This window comes from Schistocerca cancellata, chromosome 6 (genome assembly GCF_023864275.1).
Source record: "Schistocerca cancellata isolate TAMUIC-IGC-003103 chromosome 6, iqSchCanc2.1, whole genome shotgun sequence".
NCBI classification, from domain to species: Eukaryota; Metazoa; Arthropoda; class Insecta; order Orthoptera; family Acrididae; genus Schistocerca; species Schistocerca cancellata.
In genome coordinates this window covers 146,118,581-146,140,891 of record NC_064631.1, presented here as the reverse complement: position 1 = coordinate 146,140,891, position 22,311 = coordinate 146,118,581, and the positions used below count along the sequence as shown (strand labels likewise).

Genomic DNA, 22,311 nt, shown 5'->3' with positions numbered 1-22,311 from the left:
GTCCACTGTTCAAAGTGCCGTCAATGCGAGCAAGAGGTGACCGAGATGTGTAACGAATGGCACCCCATGCCGTCACGCCGGGTGATACGCCAGTATGGCGATGACAAATACACACTTCCAATGTGCGTTCACCGCAATGTCGCCAATCACGGATGCGACCATCATGATACTGTAAACAGAACCTGGAACCATCCGAAAAAATGACGTTTTGCCATTCGTGCACCCAGGTTCGTCGTTGAGTACTCCATCGCAGGCGCTCCTGTCTATGATGCAGCGCCAAGGGTAACCGCAGCCATGGTCTCCGAGGCGATAGTCCATGCTGCTGCAAACGTCGTCGAACTGTTCGTGCAGATGGTTGTTGCCTTGCAAACATCCTCATCTGTTGACTCAGGGATCGAGACGTGGCTGCACTATCCGTTACAGCCATGCGGATAAGATGCCTGTCGTCCCGACAGCTAGTGATTCGAGGCCGTTGGGATCCAGCACGGCGTTCCGTACTAACCTCCTGAACCCACCGATTCCATATTCTGCTAACAGTCATTGGATCTCCACCAACGCGAGTGCCAATGTAGCGATACGATAAACCGAAATCCCGATAGGCGACAATCTGACCTTTATCAAAGTCGGAAACGTGACGGTACGCATTTCTCCTTCTTACACGAGGCATCACAAGAACGTTTCACCAGACAACGCCAGTCAACTGCTGTTTGTGTATTAGTAATCTGTTGGAAACTTTTCTCATGTCAGCACGTTGTAGGTGTCGCCACTGGCACCAACCTTGTGTGAATGCTCTGAAAAGCTAATCATATGCATATCACAGCATCTTCTTCCTGTCGGTTAAATTTCACGTCTGTAGCACTTCATCCTCGTGGTGTAGCAATTTTAATGGCCAGTAGTGTAGTTGTCTCCCTCGGTCGTACGATCCTTCTCGAGAATGAGAATGTCCTGCGCATTTTTGCCAGTTGCTAGGTGCCCTTCGTTACACCAGCTAGAAGGGAATCAAGTGAAACCTCAGAAAGCGATTGTAGCTGTTTTTATATTTCGGAATCATCAATTTCAGCGTCTGCCTTTTCGAAATTCTTACGGTGACTAAAAGCAGGGATCGTATTTGTACCTTTCGCGTCTTAACAATTTCGGAAGACAGCTTTCAGTAATCCATTCGTCTCTCTGTTGTCTTTCGTTTTGATACCTGTATGGTCACTGGGTGACTGAATAGATAGTTTCGAGCCGCTTACTAATTGTGCGCAAGACCAAAACCATTTAGGTTTGTTAGTAAGATCGGACGAGAAAAACTACGTTCAAAGTCACTGAATGCTTCTCTCATTGCTCTCCTTACACTTCTTTTCGCTTCTATCAGCTGTGAACCATCCAGAAGAAGTACGCTAGAACAGATCTGCCTCACGCACAACTCTCGATTGAAGAAGGAGCCCAAACCATTGGTCTGAGTAATAACTAATATGTACATGATCATGCGTATATTATCCACATTAGTTACATATAATTATATTCTATACTGTAGTAAATCTTAGATCACCATATGAAAATGATCTCTGCTGTAACAACGTAAAAATAAACTCTTGAATGTCCTATTTATGCGATTTGATTCTTCGGCTGTGTGTGAACACAAACACTTCCTACATTTGCCTTCAAGAAATGACTGACTTCTTTGAACAAACTTCGTTGAGCTAACTTACTCCATTTATCGGTTTCTTGGGATCCCAGTTTGCTTTCTTCGTCAATGAAGCCCTTGTTCTTGAGCTGCATCATCAGTTGGAGGAAGTCATTGCGGACCACGCCGTGTTGTTCGCGATACTCCACAGTATCCTCCACCATCTTCCGAAAGAATCCTGACCTCCCACTAGCGCTGTTCTTTAATCTGAAAATAACGGAATTTTTTAAAAATTATTTTCAGCTTTTCCTCATTACAGAGGCTTATCTCCAACATAATAATTTACTCGGAAATTACAATACAAAGAATAAACGTTCTTAAACTATATTTTCAAAATATTGCTCCAGGTGTTTCGATCTTGTGTGTTCTGTTCCTCTGCGTCCATTCTCCTTATTGCGTGCTGTACATTTTGGAGCCAGGTGGTCATAGGTCGTCCTCTTCTTCTTTTCCCCTCCGGTTCCCACTCCAGTATCAATTTTGGTATTCTGGCTTTCTCCATTCGTCGCACATGCCCGTACCACTGTAATTTCTTCCTACCCATTACGTCACATATTATTTCTCTTATTTACATTCTCCTTATTATTTCGGTATTCCTTATCTTTTCGTTCCTGGAGGTTCTTGCCGATCTTCTCCAGAAGTCCATCTCTAGAGCCTGTAATTTTTTAATGTGCTTCAGGTTAATTGTTCAGGTCTCCGTTCCATACAGAACCACACTCTCTAATATGGATTTGTGTATTAATTTTATAGTTCTGCTCATTACATTCTTGCTCCATAAGACTGAGTTAAGCGTCCCAATGACCTTCCGTCTGCTACTAATCCTTTTATTGATTTCTGACTCTGATTTTCCCTCGATTTTTAAAATGGATCCCAAATAACAGAAAGCGTTTATCTTTTTGATTTTCTTTCCTTCAATGTGTAGCTAAACTGAATCATTAATCAAGTATTCTGTTTTTAGGTAACTAATCTTCAAACCCCAAGTTTTGTATGCTGCTGATAGTTGATTGCACATGTAGTTAGCATCCTTCTCATCTTGTGCTACGACTACTTGATCGTCAGCAAACTGTAAATGATGGAGGTAAACTCCATCTCTTATTTCTAATCCCATACTGTTATATTTACGAGACAGTGTTCTAAGGCTAATATCTATGTAGGTTTTAAATAATGATGGTGACATGGGGCAGCCCTGTAAAGGTCCTTTTCTTGTTCTAAATTTCTGTGAAAGTTTTTACCAACTTTCACTTGGCAAATGTTATCTTTACACATCTGTTGTATTATTTTAACCAGGGAAGGGCTTATGTTTGCCATATGTAGTGCTCTGCAAAGTAATTTTCTTGGAACACTATCTAACGCTTTTTCTATATCTATGAAAATTAATCCTAAATTATTTGATTTTTCCCTATGTTTCTCCAAAACCTGTCGTAATGTGAAAATATGGTCTATACATGATATCCCAGCCGTGAATCCACATTGTTCTTCTTGGGGTCTAAAATTTTTTCCAGTTTGTTTTTAATTACTTTCGCAAAAATTTTCATTAATGCGTTTGTAACACAAATTCCTCGATAGTTTGTACAAATTTTGCGATCCCCTTTCTTAAATATGGTATTAATGTAACCTAGCTTCATCTAGTTGGGTATTGAATATCCATGTATCATTTTGTTGAAGAGCTGTGTTATCAGTTTCAGAACTTTGTCACCACCATATTTCAGACACTCCAGATTGATATTGCCTGGTCCCGGTGATTTGCCATTCTTTCCTGTTCTCAACGCCTGGAGTGATGGAAATAAAAATAAATTTAAAGTAAGTAGTAGGGTTATATACCAACGAAAGAAAAGTCCTTTCTCTACCTTTATTGGCTTCTTCTTTATATTCAGCAATCGTTAATCGAACTTATATGAAATGCATTAATGACTGACATAGCCTGTCCTTAGCAAAATTTCTCTGAGACAGAAATGTTTTTTTCAGAAGTACTTTTTTAATATTGTCTTCTGGCTGCAATAACATAAACGAGCTTTTCTTGTCAGTTATCACTGTACCAGCCAGAGGCGAGGGTATATCAAACCGAACCAATTAAAGTTACACATTAAGCAGTCCTATATACAATAAGATGCTGCCGATGTTAGAGATGACTAGGTGAAACTATGTTTTAGTCTAAAATGTAAAAACTGCTGCTTCAGACAACTCTACTAATTTGAGAAACAGCTGTTCTTTGGATTAAGAAAAAGGCCCTCTCTTAAAAAGTCGACAGTGAGCTACCAGTAAAGGCGTTTGTGTAAAAGTAACAGGAAAAAACGTAATTCGGGGAGACAGAAAGGGGTTCATTCCAAGTTCATCTTAAAGTGAGGCCAGCGCCTTAACCTTGGGTTAAAAATAGTGTAGGCCGAAAATGATGAGCGAAAAGTACAGGGCTATTACAAATGATTGAAGCGATTTCATAAATTCACTGTAGCTCCATTCACTGACGTATGGTCACGACACACTACAGATACGTAGAAAAACTCATAAAGTTTTGTTCGGCTGAAGCCGCACTTCAGGTTTCTGCCGCCAGAGCGCTCGAGAGCATAGTGAGACAAAATGGCAACAGGAGCCGAGAAAGCGTATGTCGTACTTGAAATGCACTCACATCAGTCAGTCATAACAGTGCAACGACACTTCAGGACGAAGTTCAACAAAGATCCACCAACTGCTAATTCCATTCGGCGATGGTATGCGCAGTTTAAAGCTTCTGGATGCCTCTGTAAGGGGAAATCAACGGGTCGGCCTGCAGTGAGCGAAGAAACGGTTGAGCGCGTGCGGGCAAGTCTCACGCGTAGTCCGCGGAAAATTGGCTCATGCCACAACTGGAGACCGACAGCGCCGACTTCATCTTTCAACAGGATGGTGCTCCACCGCACTTCCATCATGATGTTCGGCATTTCTTAAACAGGAGATTGGAAAACCGATGGATCGGTCGTGGTGGAGATCATGATCAGCAATTCATGTCATGGCCTCCACGCTCTCCCGACTTAATCCCATGCGATTTCTTTCTGTGGGGTTATGTGAAAGATTCAGTGTTTAAACCTCCTCTACCAAGAAACGTGCCAGAACTGTGAGCTCGCATCAACGATGCTTTCGAACTCATTGACGGGGACATGCTGCGCCGAGTGTGGGAAGAACTTGATTATCGGCTTGATGTCTGCCGAATCACTAAAGGGGCACATATCGAACATTTGTGAATGCCTAAAAAAACTTTTTGAGTTTTTGTATGTGTGTGCGAAGCATTTTGAAAATATCTCAAATAATAAAGTTATTGTAGAGCTGTGAAATCGCTTCAATCATTTGTAATAACCCTGTATATAGGTCTTATGGTTTCACAACTGTTAACTGGATTGCACGGAAGATCTGTATGTTGTGCTTCTCAGCTACTTCCAAAACCACTGCAGTTTTGTGCTCATCATCGTAATCGTATTTTTGTTGTGTTCTCAGCTATGTTTAATCCCCTTGAGGAACAGTCCCATGTTAGTTGGGTGACGGGAGAGAGCGTTGTGCTGTACCCCTGAAGCTGCTCTCACTAGGAAACTTCGCTAACTTTACCCCATCGTTTAGAGAAGAAAAGCCCACTAGCAAGATACCAGACGCAGAAATCGCTGCCGTGTGAAAATTTGGACAATAATCTTGATAGTGCGCAGTTATGTCCTGAATGTACAACTTTTTTTAAACTTGCGTGGGCATTACTAGTTACTTACTCTGTTCCACCGACGCCGGCCAATGGCGGAGCGCGAAGTGCTGTAGAGTGGAGTGAGTAAGAGGATTGCGAAATACTATTCTGGCTTTTGTGAAGGACGTAGCAAATTGGGCATACGAGGGGGTCCGAACCTCTACCCCCCCCCCCCCGCCCCCCTCCCCCATCATCTAAATGAAACGACACGCGATTAGTGGCCATATGGTGATACCGAAAGATATTTTCGTTTTCAATCACACGACGAAAAAAGGAATACACGCTCTCGAGTTAACAAGGCCATCGATAGATTTAATCTATCCATATATCGATAGCACTATCGGCTATCGCCCAACCATACTTAAACCGAGACAGACTACTGTGGCCTTGCTTGAGCTCAGTTGCTGTTTTCATAATCAGTTCAGTTCTTACTTGCAGCTGAATTTAAAGTAAGTGTTGCTGTTTATTGCTCTTGTGCTGTGTGCTGATGTGATAGTTGCTAATTATGGATATATTAGTAACAAGAAAGATAAGGGAAATCGATTTTGATTCGTCCACTAGCGTTGACAACATGTACTCACTACTAACTAGCCTAATTTACCTATCTATAGCACTTTATGTGAGCACTGTAGTCGTTATTTGGGGAGTGGTAGAACGTTGGAGTTGCAATATTTCGGTATTTCACAAGGTAGCAGAGCTGTAAGACTCATTACAAATAACATTAAATTAAAATCAGTAAATTTGAATGGAGCTTTTTAGTAGGAGAAAGATAGATATTGTGAAAAGAGGTTTGAACCAGTTTATCTTTACAAGTTATTCTAGATTCAACATTAAGTTTCTTTTGCACTGCGATATTAGAAGACTGAGCTATGTACTGTTAGCAAAGAGACAGTACATTATATTAGAATTTTAATTTCTTCGTCAATAAAATGAAGTTAACATACACTCCTGGAAATTGAAATAAGAACACCGTGAATTCATTGTCCCAGGAAGGGGAAACTTTATTGACACATTCCTGGGGTCAGATACATCACATGATCACACTGACAGAACCACAGGCACATAGACACAGGCAACAGAGCATGCACAATGTCGGCACTAGTACAGTGTATATACACCTTTCGCAGCAATGCAGGCTGCTATTCTCCCATGGAGACGATCGTAGAGATGCTGGATGTAGTCCTGTGGAACGGCTTGCCATGCCATTTCCACCTGGCGCCTCAGTTGGACCAGCGTTCGTGCTGAACGTGCAGACCGCGTGAGACGACGCTTCATCCAGTCCCAAACATGCTCAATGGGGGACAGATCCGGAGATCTTGCTGGCCAGGGTAGTTGACTTACACCTTCTAGAGCACGTTGGGTGGCACGGGATACATGCGGACGTGCATTGTCCTGTTGGAACAGCAAGTTCCCTTGCCGGTCTAGGAATGGTAGAACGATGGGTTCGATGACGCTTTGGATGTACCGTGCACTATTCAGTGTCCCCTCGACGATCACCAGTGGTGTACGGCCAGTGTAGGAGATCGCTCCCCACACCATGATGCCGGGTGTTGGCCCTGTGTGCCTTGGTCGTATGCAGTCCTGATTGTGGCGCTCACCTGCACGGCGCCAAACACGCATACGACCATCATTGGCACCAAGGCAGAAGCGACTCTCATCGCTGAAGACGACACGTCTCCATTCGTCCCTCCATTCACGCCTGTCGCGACACCACTGGAGGCGGGCTGCACGATGTTGGGGCGTGAGCGGAAGACGGCCTAACGGTGTGCGGGACCGTAGCCCAGCTTCATGGAGACGGTTGCGAATGGTCCTCGCCGATACCCCAGGAGCAACAGTGTCCCTAATTTGCTGGGAAGTGGCGGTGCGGTCCCCTACGGCACTGCGTAGGATCCTACGGTCTTGGCGTGCATCCGTGCGTCGCTGCGGTCCGGTCCCAGGTCGACGGGCACGTGCACCTTCCGCCGACCACTGGCGACAACATCGATGTACAGTGGAGACCTCACGCCCCACGTGTTGAGCAATTCGGCGGTACGTCCACCCGGCCTCCAGCATGCCCACTATACGCCCTCGCTCAAAGTCCGTCAACTGCACATACGGTTCACGTCCACGCTGTCGCGGCATGCTACCAGTGTTAAAGACTGCGATGGAGCTCCGTATGCCACGGCAAACTGGCTGACACTGACGGCGGCGGTGCACAAATGCTGCGCAGCTAGCGCCATTCGACGGCCAACACCGCGGTTCCTGGTGTGTCCGCTGAGCCGTGCGTCTGATCATTGCTTGTACAGCCCTCTCGCAGTGTCCGGAGTAAGTATGGTGGGTCTGACACACCGGTGTCAATGTGTTCTTTTTTCCATTTCCAGGAGTGTATTACCAAATAAATATTTGAGAATCTTAGAATTTCTCATATTCTGATTTTGTAGCAGCAGAATACCAACAAGAGAATACTGTTGATATAATGTTGAACATATATGTCCGAGAAGCTGACATATTATTCACCGTATACAGGGTGTTACAAAAAAGTACGGCCAAACTTTCAGGAAAAATTCCTCACACAAATAAAGAAGAGATGTTATGTGGACATGTGTCCGGAAACGCTTAATTTCCATGTTAGAGCTCATTTTAGTTTCGTCAGTATGTACTCCAACGTGATCAAATCACAATCAAAATGTGTGGGCTGACGAGAATCCGCAGGCAATTGTGCAATCACGTCATCAACACAGATTGTCTGTGAACGTTTGGGCAGGCATTGTTGGTGATGTCTTGATTGGGCCCCATGTTCTTCCACCTACGTTCAACGGAGCACGTTATCATGATTTCATACGGGATACTCTACCTGTGCTGCTAGTACATGTGCCTTTACAGGTACGACACAACATGTGGTTCATGCACATTTCAGTCGAAGTGTTCGTACGCTTCTCAACAACAGATTCAGTGACCGTTGGATTGGTAGAGGTGGACTAATTCCATCGCCTCCACGCTCTCATGACCTCAACCCTCTTGACTTTCATTTATGGGAGCATTTGAAAGCTCTTGTCTACGCAACCCCGGTACCAAATGTAGAGACTCTTCGTGTCGTATTGTGGACGGCTGTGATACAATACTCAATTCTCCAGGGCTGCATCAGCGCATCAGGGATTTCATGCGACGGAGGGTGGATGCATGTATGCTCGCTAACGGAGGAGATTTTGAATATTTCCTGTAACAAAGTGTTTGAAGTCACGCTGGTACGTTCTGTTGCTGTGTGTTTCCATTCCATGATTAATGTGATTTGAAGAGGAGTAATAAAATGAGCTCTAACATGGAAAGTAAGCGTTTCCGGACACATGTCCACATAATATATTTTCTTTCTTTGTGTGTGAGGAATGTTTCCTGAACGTTTGGCCGTACCTTTTTGTAACACCCTGTTTACCAGGTGTACCGGTATGAAATGAGAGTTTTTGGTGAAAATGAAACACTAATTTTGAATTGCAAAGTAAAAACATTTCATTCAAAGTACTGACCATTGCTTTCTATATATTTTGACCACCTTTCTGGCAATTTGTTGACACCACGCCAATAGAAATGTTCGTCTTTTGAAGCAAACCAATGAGACACCCAATTTCCGACTTCTTCGTAGGAATCGAAGTGTTCCTCAGCCAATGTGCATCCCATTGATGAAAACAAATAGTAGTCGGAAGGAGCAAAGTCTGGTGAATACGGCGGGTGGGGTAGCAGCTCCCAGCCAAGTGTTTTGATTGTATCCTGAACCAGTTTTGCTGTGTGTGCAGGTGCATTGTCGTGTAAAAAATTACTTTGCCATGTCTCCTGGTCTTTTTCCGATCAGTGCATAGTTCAAATTGATCATTTGTTGTCTGTAGCGATTAGTATTCACAGTTTCACCGGGTTTGAGAAGCTCGTGATACACCACACCTTTCTGATCCCACCAAACACTGAGCACTGTCTTCTTGCCGAATCGATCTGGTTTTGCAAGTCGATGTTGATCGTTGTCCCGGATTATCCCATGATTTTTCCCGTTTAGGATTCTTCAAATAAATCCATTTTTCATCGCCAGTAACAATTTGATGCAAAATTGATTTTCTTTCATGTCTTTGAAGCAAAATTTGACAAATGGTTTTTCGGTTTTCCATCTGTCTTTCATTCAATTCATTTTGCACCCATTTTCCACACTTTTGGATCTTTTCCATAGCTTTCAAACGGTCAGAAATTGTTTGTTGTGGAACATTTAGCATTGCTGCCATTTCCTTCTGACTCAAAGTACTGTATCATCTTCATCCAATATTACTTGCAATTCGGCGTCTTCGAACTTTTTTGGTGGTCTTCCACGTTCTTCATTTCTTACATCAAAATCATTATTTCTGAACCGTTGCAACCATCTTTTGCATGTTGCTCCTGATAAAGCATGATCACCATGTGCCTCGACAAGCATTCGATGCGACTCTGCAGCACTTTTTATCAAATGAAAACAAAAAATTAATGCTTTCCGCGAATCATCACTTTCTGGTACAAAATTCGACATTGTTAACATGATGAAAACATATTATGTTGTTTGTTCCATGACATGATGTATACTAAATATCTTTGACAGATGTCATACCAAAATTCAGATTCGTTCATAACAAACGTTCCCTATCGACACATTTGTATCTTAATGCTCATTTCATACCGGTACACCTGGTATATATAATGGTACCCCTAATTAAGTGAGTCTTTGTGCCCCATCGCCATATTGGGATTATATTAGTTCGCTTACGAAGACGTTTCAACATTTATCACCGTATACAATGCCGGACTTTAATCGTTGTAGCCGGCCGCGGTGGTCTAGCGGTTCTGGCGCTGCAGTCCGGAACCGCGGGACTGCTACGGTCGCAGGTTCGAATCCTGCCTCGGGCATGGGTGTGTGTGATGTCCTTAGGTTAGTTAGGTTTAAGTAGTTCTAAGTTCTAGGGGACTTATGACCTAAGATGTTGAGTCCCATAGTGCTCAGAGCCATTTTTTTTAATCGTTGTACTCGCTTGTTTCGTGAGTGCGTTACCTTGGAGCACACAACAAAATATCTTGAGCTAGCAAAATTTACTTTCACTAACAACAAAACATGAAATGCATGTTCCACCAAGCTCGACAATCTCATTGCACTAACGCGTTTTTGGAAAGGCGACGGCATTGTTGCCACCAAGTTCCTGACTCTTTGGCGTATTCTAACGCAAGTTTAACGAAATAATACCAATTGGCCATCGCGACCCTATGGCCAACGTGCTTCGGTCTATCCCATACTTCAGTAGATCCAACGTAATGAAAGTCTAGATCAAATTCAATAGGATTTTTATGTAAGAAAATTGTCTGCTGAACTGATTTTAAACTAGTAACAATATAGGTTATTTGATTTTTTCTCCTTTTTCCTTCCAAAACCAATAACTTGTCTTCATGTATTCAACTAAAATGATCGTAATATAAATTTGAAATTATTACTTTTGAGTCGCTTCAGGACTCATATTTTAAAGTATCAAATCCACCTGTATCTTCGAATGCAGTCATGTTTCTGCTCATGGTCGTTCTGCGATTTTGTTTTTAGGATGCCTCTAAATTGTAAAAAGAAAACTGAAAGAAGCAATGTTTCTGAAGCAGCGATGAGATTACCAGTGACAGAAGTAAAGTGGAATGAAAGATCAGTTAGTGAGCAGAGAGTGCAACATACCTAGAAAACCTTCATAGAGGTACCGTAACAAACTGAAAGACTTGGAACCTTTTGGAACGTCAAAAAAATTCTGGGGTAGATTTGGTTTCGTAGAAAGATTTCCGATACCATATTTCTTTGTTTTGTAGTCTTTACTTAATATTTTAGCTAATTTAAAAATAACAACAGATATAATGGAAGTAGTGTATAAAACTGTTGTTGTTGTTGTTGTTGTCTTCAGTCCTGAGACTGGTTTGATGCAGCTCTCAATGCTACTCTATCCTGTGCAAGCTTCTTCATCTCCCAGTACTTACTGCAACCTACATCCTTCTGAATCTGCTTAGTGTATTCATCTCTTAGTCTCCCTCTACGATTTTTACCCTCCACGCTGCCCTCCAATGCAAAATTTGTATAATGTATAAATTTGTATAATGTATCAAACTAAGTTCACTAATAATTTTCTAAAAACTTTATTAAGGATTACTTAGATAGGACATACATAGCTAACAAAAATTCATGTTTCCCAATACCTGAACCCGAACAGGAAACCTTGCTTGAAGAGTACCTTAGTGGCACATACTTTGGCTTTTCATTCAAACAAGTTTGACAGTTTGCCTACATCTATACAGTTGCCTGCCAACGCAAAAGACACCAGTCTTGGACTCACTTTGGAATAGCAAGACCTGGTTGGATTTCAGGATTTCTAAAACGACATCCAAATCTCTCCTTCGAACTCCTTAAGCAAGAGGTTTGACACGATGTTGTGGCTTCAACAAGTACAACACAGCCTTTTTTGTTTGTTAATCTGAACAATGTTCTGATAAGACTGAAACTGACGCCTCGTGACATCTGGAATGTAGATGAAACTGGAATCATTACAGTCCAAAGGCCTGACCGAACAGGAGCTCGAAAGGGACTGTGTCAAACAGGGCTACTGTCATCTGCTGAAGGAGGATCGCTTGTCACTGTGGCTTTAGAAAATGGGAATAGCGTGCCTCCATTTCTCATATTCCCTAGGTTAACTTCAAACCCCATTTTAACAGACACTGTCATATACTAAAATGTAAACTTTCACGGCCGGAAATATCATGTCCATTATAATTATCCGGGCTGTTATGCCGTGGTCGGTTGATGAATGCTGTGGTGATTCCCAACGTTTCGTCTCCGACTGCGGGAGACATCTTCAAGGGGGTCCGTAGCTTGATGGAAGGTCCAACACACAAGCCCACCAGGAAGATACAGGAATACCTTAGGCCTGCCAAGGACGCTCGCAAACCATTGGAAAAATCTGGAGTGTATAGGATCCCATGCAGCTGTGGTGATGTTTATGTGGGTACCACTAAAAGAACTGTTTCTAAACGTTTGGAAGAGCACAAGAGAAATTGTAGAAGAGGAGAAACGGAACGATCAGCTGTTGCAGAGCATGCTTTCCAGCCAGGGAACCAAAATATTCGTTTCGAGGAGACGCAAGTACTAGCGGCCACGAGCGGATATTACGAAAGGCTCTACAGGGAGGCGATCGAAATCGCTAAACACCCAAATAATTTCAACCGAAAGGAGGAGGGCGTCAAATTAAACGGTATATGGATGCCGGTGTTAAAGAAGATGTGTACCACTCGTCCACTACTGGGTGATGGCAACGGTGATCGACGGTGACGGACAGCGGCCAATTGCACTGACGTTTTCAAAACACGTGACGTCACGCCGCGGCGCGGGGGCGCGCGGACACGGAATTTAGCGGCAGTCAGTAGCGAGCCAGTGTGTGTGTTGGACCTTCCATCAAGCTACGGACCCCCTTGAAGATGTCTCCCGCAGTCGGAGACGAAACGTTGGGAATCACCACAGCATTCATCAACCGACCACGGCATAACAGCCCGGATAATTATAATGGACAGACACTGTCATGTTGCGAGCTATGGCAGCGCCCAACCCTCAAGTCGGATGACAGAAGCTTGCTTCTTGAAATACATGCAACATTTTGCAACTCTTGTTTGATATTCTAAAGACCATTCTTTTTTGGTACTAATTGACAGCCGTAGTTCCCATTTGTCAGCTGAAGAAAAATGGCGTCACACGTTTGTCTTTCCCAGTTCACTATAGCACAAACTACAGCCCTTAGACCGAAGTATTTTGGCCTTTTTAAGAAATTTATAAACTCACTGTGTACTGCATAGATCACAGCAAACGAACGACCAGTGACAATATACACTATGTGATTAAAAGTATCCAGACACCTGGCTGAAAATGACTTACAAGTTCGTGGCGCCCACCATCGGTAATGCTGGAATTCAGTATGGTGTTGGCCCACCCTCGTTCTTGATGATAGGTTTGACTCTCGCAGGCATACGTTCAATCAGGTGCTAGATGGTTTCTTGGAGAATGGCAGCGCATTCTTCACGGAGTGCTGTACTGAGAAGAGGTATGGATGTCGGTCGGGGAGGCCTGGCACCAAGTCGGCGATCCGAAACATCCCAAAGGCTTTCTAGTGAATTCAAGTCAGGACTCTGTGCAGGCCAGTCCATTACAGGGATATTACGATCGTGTAACCACTCCACCATAGGCCGTGCATTATGAACAGGTGCTCGATGGTGCTGAAAGATGCAGTCGCCATCCCCGAATTGCTCTTCAACTGTGGGAAGCAAGAAGGTGCTTAAAACGTCAATGTAGGCCTGTGATGTGATGGTGCCACGCAAAACAAGGGGTGCAAGCTCCCTCCATGAAAAACACGGCCACACCCCACCATCGCCTCCGAATTTTACTGTTGGTACTGTTGGTACTACACACACTGGCCGTACCACGATTCGTCACTCCACACAACGTTTTTCCACTGTTCAATCGTCCAATGTTTACGCTACTTATACCAAGCGAAGCGTCGTTTGGCATTTACTGGCGTGATGTGTGGCTTATGAGCAGCCGCTCGACCATGAAATCCAAGTTTCCTCACCCCCCACCTAACTGTCATAGCACTTGCAGTGGATCCTGATGCAGTTTGGAACTCCTGTGTGATTGTCTGGATAGATATCTGCCTATTACACATTACGACCCTCTTCAATTGCAGGTGGTCTCTGTCAGTCAAGAGACGAGGTCGGCCTGTACGGTTTTGTGCTGTACGTGTCCTTTCACGTTTCCACTTCACTACCAGATCTAGGGATGTTTAGAAGTATGGAAATCTCGCGTACAGGAGTGTCACACAAGTGACACCAAAGTACCTGACCACATTCGAAGTCCGTGAGTTCCGCGAAGGGCAACATTCTGCTCTCTCACGATGTCTAATGACAACTGAGATCGCCGATATGGAGTACATGGCAGTAGGTGGCAGCACAATGCACCTAATACGAAAAACGTATGTTTTTGGGGGTGTCCGGATTCTTTTCATCAAATAATGTACCACCTCCTAAGTCGTATGAAAAGTTCACTACCGAATGCAATTACGACCAGAAACATACTAACTGGATTCAAAGTGACATGCACCCCCCCCTCCCCTTAAACAGGGACATTTTCACAGACAGTGACTTTCTGCCTTCGTACATAACAGAGAGACCTGATCCAAATGTTGTTGGTTATGGTTTGATTGCTGAAGCCGGCCCTTCAGCTGCTTAAGAACACAATGATAGGCCTGTTTATGTCAATAGCAACGCCTCTTAAGTTAAAAGTCATTTCGCTTCAACAACAGCACTTATCAACGCCTCAAGAAGTCAAGCCATTTAAGACGTCACAACCACGAAAAAAAGACAGCAGAGAAACGAAGAACTTCAGCACTACCGAGAGATACGCCAGTGAAATACGCATTACAACGCGAACAACATGCCTTCAAGGAGAGAAAACCAATAAACTTTAAAGAGAAATACTAACGTTCTGCGTAAATATGGCTGTGGTCATGACAAAGCAGAATGAGTGTATGCACTTGTAAGACGATTCTTCAGAAAGATAAAAATGAGGATGTCCTGTGTCTTAGGTGACCAAAACCATTCTCTCACCGCAATCCAGGTTATGAATTGATTCAATGTGCAAGTTACAAGTGGTGGGCACACCTGTCATGTGTCAAAAATGACGTGAAAGGACTTTTCTATGAATGTTGGAACTCTGTAGGCTGTTTAGGTTTTTTATTGGTAACGCCACGTAGCGCTCTGTATGAAAATCACTGGCTGTGTTGTGTGCAGTCTGTGGCTGGTTTGCATTGTTGTTTGCTATTGTAGCGTTGGGCAGTTGGCTGTTAACAGCGAGTAGCGTTGCGCAGTTGGAGGTGACCCGCCAGCCGTGGTGGATGTGGGGAGTGAGATGGCGAAGTTTTGAGAGCGGATGATCTGGACAGAGACAGTAAATTTGTAAGACTGGGTGTCATGAACTGATATATATATATATTATGACTTTTGAACGCTATTAAGGTAAATACATTGTTTGTTCCCTATCAAAATCTATCATTTGCTAACTATGCCTTTCAGTAGTTAGTGTCTTCAGTAGCTAGAATCTTTTATTTAGCTGGCAGTATTGGCGCTCGCTGTATTGCATTAGTTCGAGTAACCAAGATTTTTGTGAGGTAAGTGATTCATGAAAGGTACAGGTTATTGTTAATCAGGGCCATTATTTTGTAGGAATTGTTGAAAGTCAGATTGCGTTGCGCTAAAAATATTGTGTGTCAGTTTAGTGTTGACCAGAATAGGTAAAGAGCCAAATGTCTGAGTACGTTCAGTTCTACTCAGCTGTTTGAAAATTAAATAATGTAAGAGGTTTATTAGCGCAGTAATTCATTAATTTTTTCAAAGGGGACGTTTCATAATAAGTAGTGTCGTAACTATTGAAATAATAAAATCTGCTGGGCCAAATTGCCCAGTGGGTGGGGTAGGTTGGCTCCAGTGATATTGGTGTACTAAACATTTTTTTAATGAATAGACAATCAGTGAGATGCCACAATTACTTAGCTGTAAGGCTGCTGAAACAGTGCACCAATGTTTCCACATAAAAAGCTCGGTGGAAGCATTCAAAGTACAGGCTGGAAAAAATAAAAAAAAGCGTGCACCAACCTGCCCCAGTCTCCACTATTTATCGTAGACGCACAGTCACATAGTTGTAGCCTGGCTTTATACGCGCCTTCCTAGAATTCGCTACATATCTTGCAGAATACAACTTGTCTATGAAAAACTAAAAACTCCTCCCGAATAGGCCATGGAAGCCCAACAGTAACGACCGGCCGCCGTGTCATCCTCAGCTCACAGGCGTCACTGGGTGCGGCTATGGAGGGGCACGTGGTCAGCACACCGCTCACCCGGCCGTATGTCCGTTTGCGAGACCGCAGCTGCTATTTCTCAATCAGTAGCACCTCAGTTTGCCTCACAAGGGCTGAGTGCATCCCGCTTGCCAACATCACTCTCGGAAGACAGGATGGTCACCCATCCGAGTGCCACCCCTGCTCGACAGCGCTTAATTTCGGTGATCTGACTGGAACCGGTGTTACCACTGCAGCAACGCCGCTGGTAACTTGTCTATGAAAACGGCAATATCTGTTACCAATCTTGATCAGTCTTTCCTGTTGTCGAGTGAGGCACTGATTGCAGTGAAACCAGAAGGAATTTTGAACCACTTGAAGCTCAAACAATGTGTAAGAGCAGTAGTCATATAAAGGAAACTTATAGACAGGTTCCTGAGAGAACTGTCACGCCTTGTCAATGACCATAGGTTTCAAACCCGATATGATTTGTTGCTGTCGGTGAACTCAGGACCATTTCAACCAGCTTCAGAGCAAATGCTGCGAAAGTAACTGCAAGCAGTGCATATTTGGTGGAGGGTACCCTGACGAAGGATCTTTCTTTGCAGTAGCACGGAAAGTTGTACATCGTCAACGTACGAAAAAGATACAGTATATTAGCTGGAGGCACGAAGCGTGGTCCGACGAGTCGTAATTTTGCCACTGAGTATATGTTGTTGTTGTTGTTGTGGTCTTCAGTCCTGAGACTGGTTTGATGCAGCTCTCCATGCTACTCTATCCAGTGCAAGCTTCTTCATCCCCCAGTACCTACTGCAACCTACATCCTTCTGAATCTGCTTAGTGAATTCATTTCTTGGTCTCCCTCTACGATTTTTACCCTCCACGCTGCCCTCCAGTACTAAATTGATGATTCCTTAATGCCTCAGAACATGTCATGCCAACCGATCCCTTCTTCTAGTCAAGTTGTGCCACAAACTCCTCTTCTCCCCAATTCTATTCAATATCTCCTCATTAGTTGTGTGATCTACCCATCTAATCTTCAGCATTCTTCTGTAGCACCACATTCGAAAGCTGCTATTCTCTTCTTGTCTAAACTATTTATCGTCCATGTTTCACTTCCATACATGGCTACACTCCATACAAATACTTTCAGAAACGACTTCCTGACATTTAAATCTATACTCGATGTTAACAAATTTCTCTTCTTCAGAAACGCCAACTAGCTCTGTAGATGATGAAGAAATTGAAGAAATGTATGATGATATAAAAGAAATTATTCAGATAGTGAAGGGAGACGAAAATTTAATAGTCATGGGTGACTGGAATTCGAGTGTAGGAAAAGGGAGAGAAGGAAACGTAGTAGGTGAATATGGATTGGGGCTAAGAAATGAAAGAGGAAGCCGCCTGGTAGAATTTTGCACAGAGCACAACTTAATCATAGCTAACACTTGGTTTAAGAATCATGATAGGAGGTTGTATACATGGAAGAACCCTGGAGATACTAAAAGGTATCAGATAGATTATATAATGGTAAGACAGAGATTTAGGAACCAGGTTTTAAATTGTAAGACATTTCCAGGGGCAGATGTGGACTCTGACCACAATCTATTGGTTATGACCTGTATATTAAAACTGAAGAAACTGCAAAAAGGTGGGAACTTAAGGAGATGGGACCTGGATAAACTGAAAGAACCAGAGGTTGTACAGAGTTTTAGGGAGAGCATAAGGGAACAATTGACAGGAATGGGGGAAAGAAATACAGTAGAAGAAGAATGGGTAGCTTTGAGGGATGAAGTAGTGAAGGCAGCAGAGGATCAAGTAGGTAAAAAGACCAGGGCTCTTAGAAATCTTTGGGTAACAGAAGAAATATTGAATTTACTTGATGAAAGGATGAAATATAAAAATGCCGTTAATGAAGCTGGCAAAAAGGAATACAAACGTCTCAAAAATGAGATCGACAGGAAGTGCAAAATGGCTAAGGAGGGATGGCTAGAGGACAAATGTAAGGATGTAGAGGCTTATCTCACTAGGGGTAAGATAGATACTGCCTACAGGAAAATTAAAGAGACCTTTGGAGATAAGAGAACCACTTGTATCAACATCAAGAGCTCAGATGGAAACCCAGTTCTGAGCAAAGAAGGGAAAGCAGAAAGGTGGAAGGAGTATATAGAGGGTCTGTACAAGGGCGATGTACTTGAGGACAATATTATGGAAATGGAAGAGGATGTAGAAGAAGATGAAATGGGAGATACGATACTGCGTGAAGAGTTTGACAGAGCACTGAAAGACCTGGGTCGAAACAAGGCCCCCGGAGTAGACAACATTCCATTGGAACTACTGACGTCCTTGGGAGAGCCAGTCCTGACAATACCATCTGGTGAGCAAGATGTATGAAACAGGCGAAATACCCTCAGACTTCAAGAAGAATATAATAATTCCAATCCCAAAGAAAGCAGGTGTTGACAGATGTGAAAATTACCGAACAATCAGTTTAATAAGCCACAGCTGCAAAATACTAACACGAATTCTTTACAGACGAATGGAAAAACTAGTAGAAGCCGACCTCTGGGAAGATCAGTTTGGATTCCGTAGAAATACTGGAACACGTGAGGCAATACTGACCTTACGACTTATTTTAGAAGAAAGATTAAGGAAAGGCAAACCTACGTTTCTAGCATTTGTAGACTTAGAGAAAGCTTTTCACAATGTTGACTGGAATACTCTCTTTCAAATTTTGAAGGTGGCAGGGGTAAAATACAGGGAGCGAAAGGCTATTTACAATTTGTCCAGAAACCAGATGGCAGTTATAAGAGTCGAGGGACATGAAAGGGAAGCAGTGGTTGGGAAGGGAGTAAGACAGGGTTGTAGCCTCTCCCCGATGTTATTCAACCTGTATATTGAGCAAGCAGTAAAGGAAACAAAAGAAAAATTCGGAGTAGGTATTAAAATCCATGGAGAAGAAATAAAAACCCTGAGGTTTGCCGATGACATTGTAATTCTGTCAGAGGCAGCAAAGGACTTGAAAGAGCAGTTGAATGGAATGGATAGCGTCTTGAAAGGAGGATATAAGATGAAAATCAACAAAATCAAAACGAGGATAATGGAATGTAGTCGAATTAAGTCGGGTGATGCTGAGGGAATTAGATTAAGAAATGAGACACTTAAAGTAGTAAAGGAGTTTTGCTATTTGGGGAGCAAAATAACTGATGATGGTCGAAGTAGAGAGGATATAAATGTAGACTGGCACTGGCAAGGAAAGCATTTCTGAAGAAGAGAAATTTGTTAACATCGAGTATAGATTTAAGTGTCAGGAAGTCATTTCTGAAAGTATTTGTATGGAGTGTAGCCATGTATGGAAGTGAAACATGGACGGTAAATAGTTTGGACAAGAAGAGAATAGAAGCTTTCGAAATGTGGTGCTACAGAAGAATGCTGAAGATTAGATGGGTAGATCACATAACTAATGAGGAAGTATTGAATAGGATTGTGGAGAAGAGAAGTTTGTGGCACAACTTGACCAGAAGAAGGGATCGGTTGGTAGGACATATTCTGAGGCATCAAGGGATCACCAATTTAGTATTGGAGGGCAGCGTGGAGGGTAAAAATCGTAGGGGGAGACCAAGAGATGAATACACTAAGCAGATTCAGAAGGATGTAGGTTGTAGTAGGTACTGGGAAATGAAGAAGCTTGCACAGGATAGAGTAGCATGGAGAGCTGCATCAAACCAGTCTCAGGACTGAAGACCACAACAACAACAGAAACGCTTTCCTTGCAACTGCCAGTCTACATTTTATATACTCTCTACTTCGACCATCATCAGTTATTTTGCTCCCCAAATAGCAATCTCCTTATTTACTTTAAGTGTCTCATTTCCTAATCTAATTGCCCCAGCATCACCCGACTTAATTCGACTACATTCCATTATCCTCGTTTTGCTTTTGTTGATGTTCATCTTATATCCTCCTTTCAAGACACTGTCCATTCCGTTCAACTGCTCTTCCAAGTCCTTTGCTGTCTCTGACACAATTACAATGTCATCGGCGATCCTCGAAGTTTTTATTTCTTCTCCATGGATTGTAATGCCTACTCCGAACTTTTCTTTTGTTTCCTTTACTGCTTGCTCAATATACAGATTGCATAGCATCAGGGAGAGGCTAGAACCATGTCTCACTCCCTTCCCAACCATTGCTTCCCTTTCATGCCCCTCAACTCTTATAACAGCCATCTGGTTTCTGTACAAATTGTAAATAGCCTTTCGCTCCCTGTATTAACCCCTGCCACCTTCAGAATTTTAAAGAGAGTATTCCAGTCAACATTGTGAAAAGCTTTGTCTAAGTACACAAATGCTAGAAACGTAGGTTTGCCTTTCCTTAATCTTTCTTCTAAGATAAGTCGTAGGGTCAGTATTGCCTCACGTGTTCCATCATTTCTACGGAATCCAAACTGATCTTCTCGAGGTCGTCTTCTACCAGTTTTTCCATTCGTCTGTAAAGAATTCACGTTATTATTTTGCAGCTGTGACTTATTAAACTGATAGTTCAGTAATTTTCACGTCTGTCAACACCTGCTTTCTTTGGGATTCGAATTATTACATTCTTCTTGAAGTCTGAGGGAATTTCGCCTGTCTCATGCTGAGTATATAATAACCGGAAATGGACACGGTCAGGGGACATTCACTTTATCTGCTCTGGTTCGCCATTGGGGGATGGGTGAAAAGGAGGGGTAAAGAGGTGTTTGATGCCATTAACATTGCAGAACCGGTCACACGGCGCCACAGTGATCTGTGGCCCATTATCTGACATGAGGATGCAGGGAAGCCCTTCGATGTGGAGAATCTGGATAAGTGCATTGAGCGTGTCAGCTGTAGAGATTGACGCCTCTCTAACCACATATGGGTATTTAGAATAAGCATCCACGACAATGAGCCACATAGAGCATAGAAAGGGCCCGGCAAATTCCAGATGAATGTGGACCTGGGGCGACAGGGAGTGGGACAGGATACAAAAGACTGAGATGGAGCATCTCCATGTTGGGCTCATGCAGAATGGTTGCACAAGTTGGCTTCCGTATCTTTGTTCAGTCCTGGCTCATACACATCTTGCCTAGCAAGGGCTTTCATCTACAACATACCCAAGTGTCCACAATGGAGGAGTTCCAAGACATGAGAGCATAAGGTAGATGGGATGACAACAGAGTGGGTATCTGCCTCCGCATCCAGCAGGAGAAGATCATAGACAACAAACAAACGTTGAGATAGGCGAGCCCATGCCTGGAGTTCTGGATGAGCAGATTTAAAAAAAATAAATTATGACCCATGTTGCAAATACTGCATGACAGAACATGTCTGTGGTGATGTGAGCAGCTGTAATGGGAAACACTTCTCAGGTACATTGTTGTCCTATATCAATGCAGTAACGAAAGATCTCCTGTTGTTTAAATGTCCGGTCTGAGGGTAGTAGAGTACAGTGGGCCGTTACTTAATGGTATAATTATAAGAACTCAAGAAAAGAGCCCAATGCTGTAGTCTTTGAGCTGTCAGCTATGGAAGCCAAGAGTGTGACTTAAAGAGCGCTAACAACACTTTGTGGTCAGTAATTAGGGCAAACGTAATCCCATAATGGTATGTGCTATGGCCTTCTCCACCAGATATTACGGCGCCTAGAGTATCAGCAACCAAACTGACAGCCTGCATCCGCGGGTTGCCCGCTTCGAACGCACACCGAAGCACTACACAACCGACAGGCAATATTGATGAATGGCCACAACAACAACACAGCAAAGACACCAACGGCCACCAGGGGCCACTACCAGCCCACATAAACATAAGGAAGGGGTCGCTACAGATCCAGGAACTATTTTCACATTTCAAACCACGTGATGGAAAATAGTTCCGAGGTACTCATCCGCCATCCGCCGAAGCGCTATAAAGGCAAGCGCTCGGCCGCACATCTGCAGTTCATCAACCGCCAGCAGACGTGGATAGCTGCCGCCCCGGGAGCCCGGCTTGGATCTTCTCGTTGATCTCTGGATTAGGCTTGGTATATCGGAGCACTCTGGCCGAGACTAGTAGGAA

The 22,311-nt window shown here is 43.3% G+C and overlaps 1 protein-coding gene across 1 annotated transcript in view; it reads right to left on the bottom strand.

Annotated features, from left to right (window-relative positions):
- Window positions 1-22,311, bottom strand: part of LOC126088205 (cytochrome P450 6k1-like) — an 82,534-nt gene that overhangs the window by 24,431 nt on the left and 35,792 nt on the right. The window contains exon 5 of the mRNA XM_049906331.1: window positions 1,695-1,876. Coding sequence (XP_049762288.1) covers window positions 1,695-1,876 — 182 coding nt within the window. The remainder of the gene's footprint in view (window positions 1-1,694; window positions 1,877-22,311) is intronic.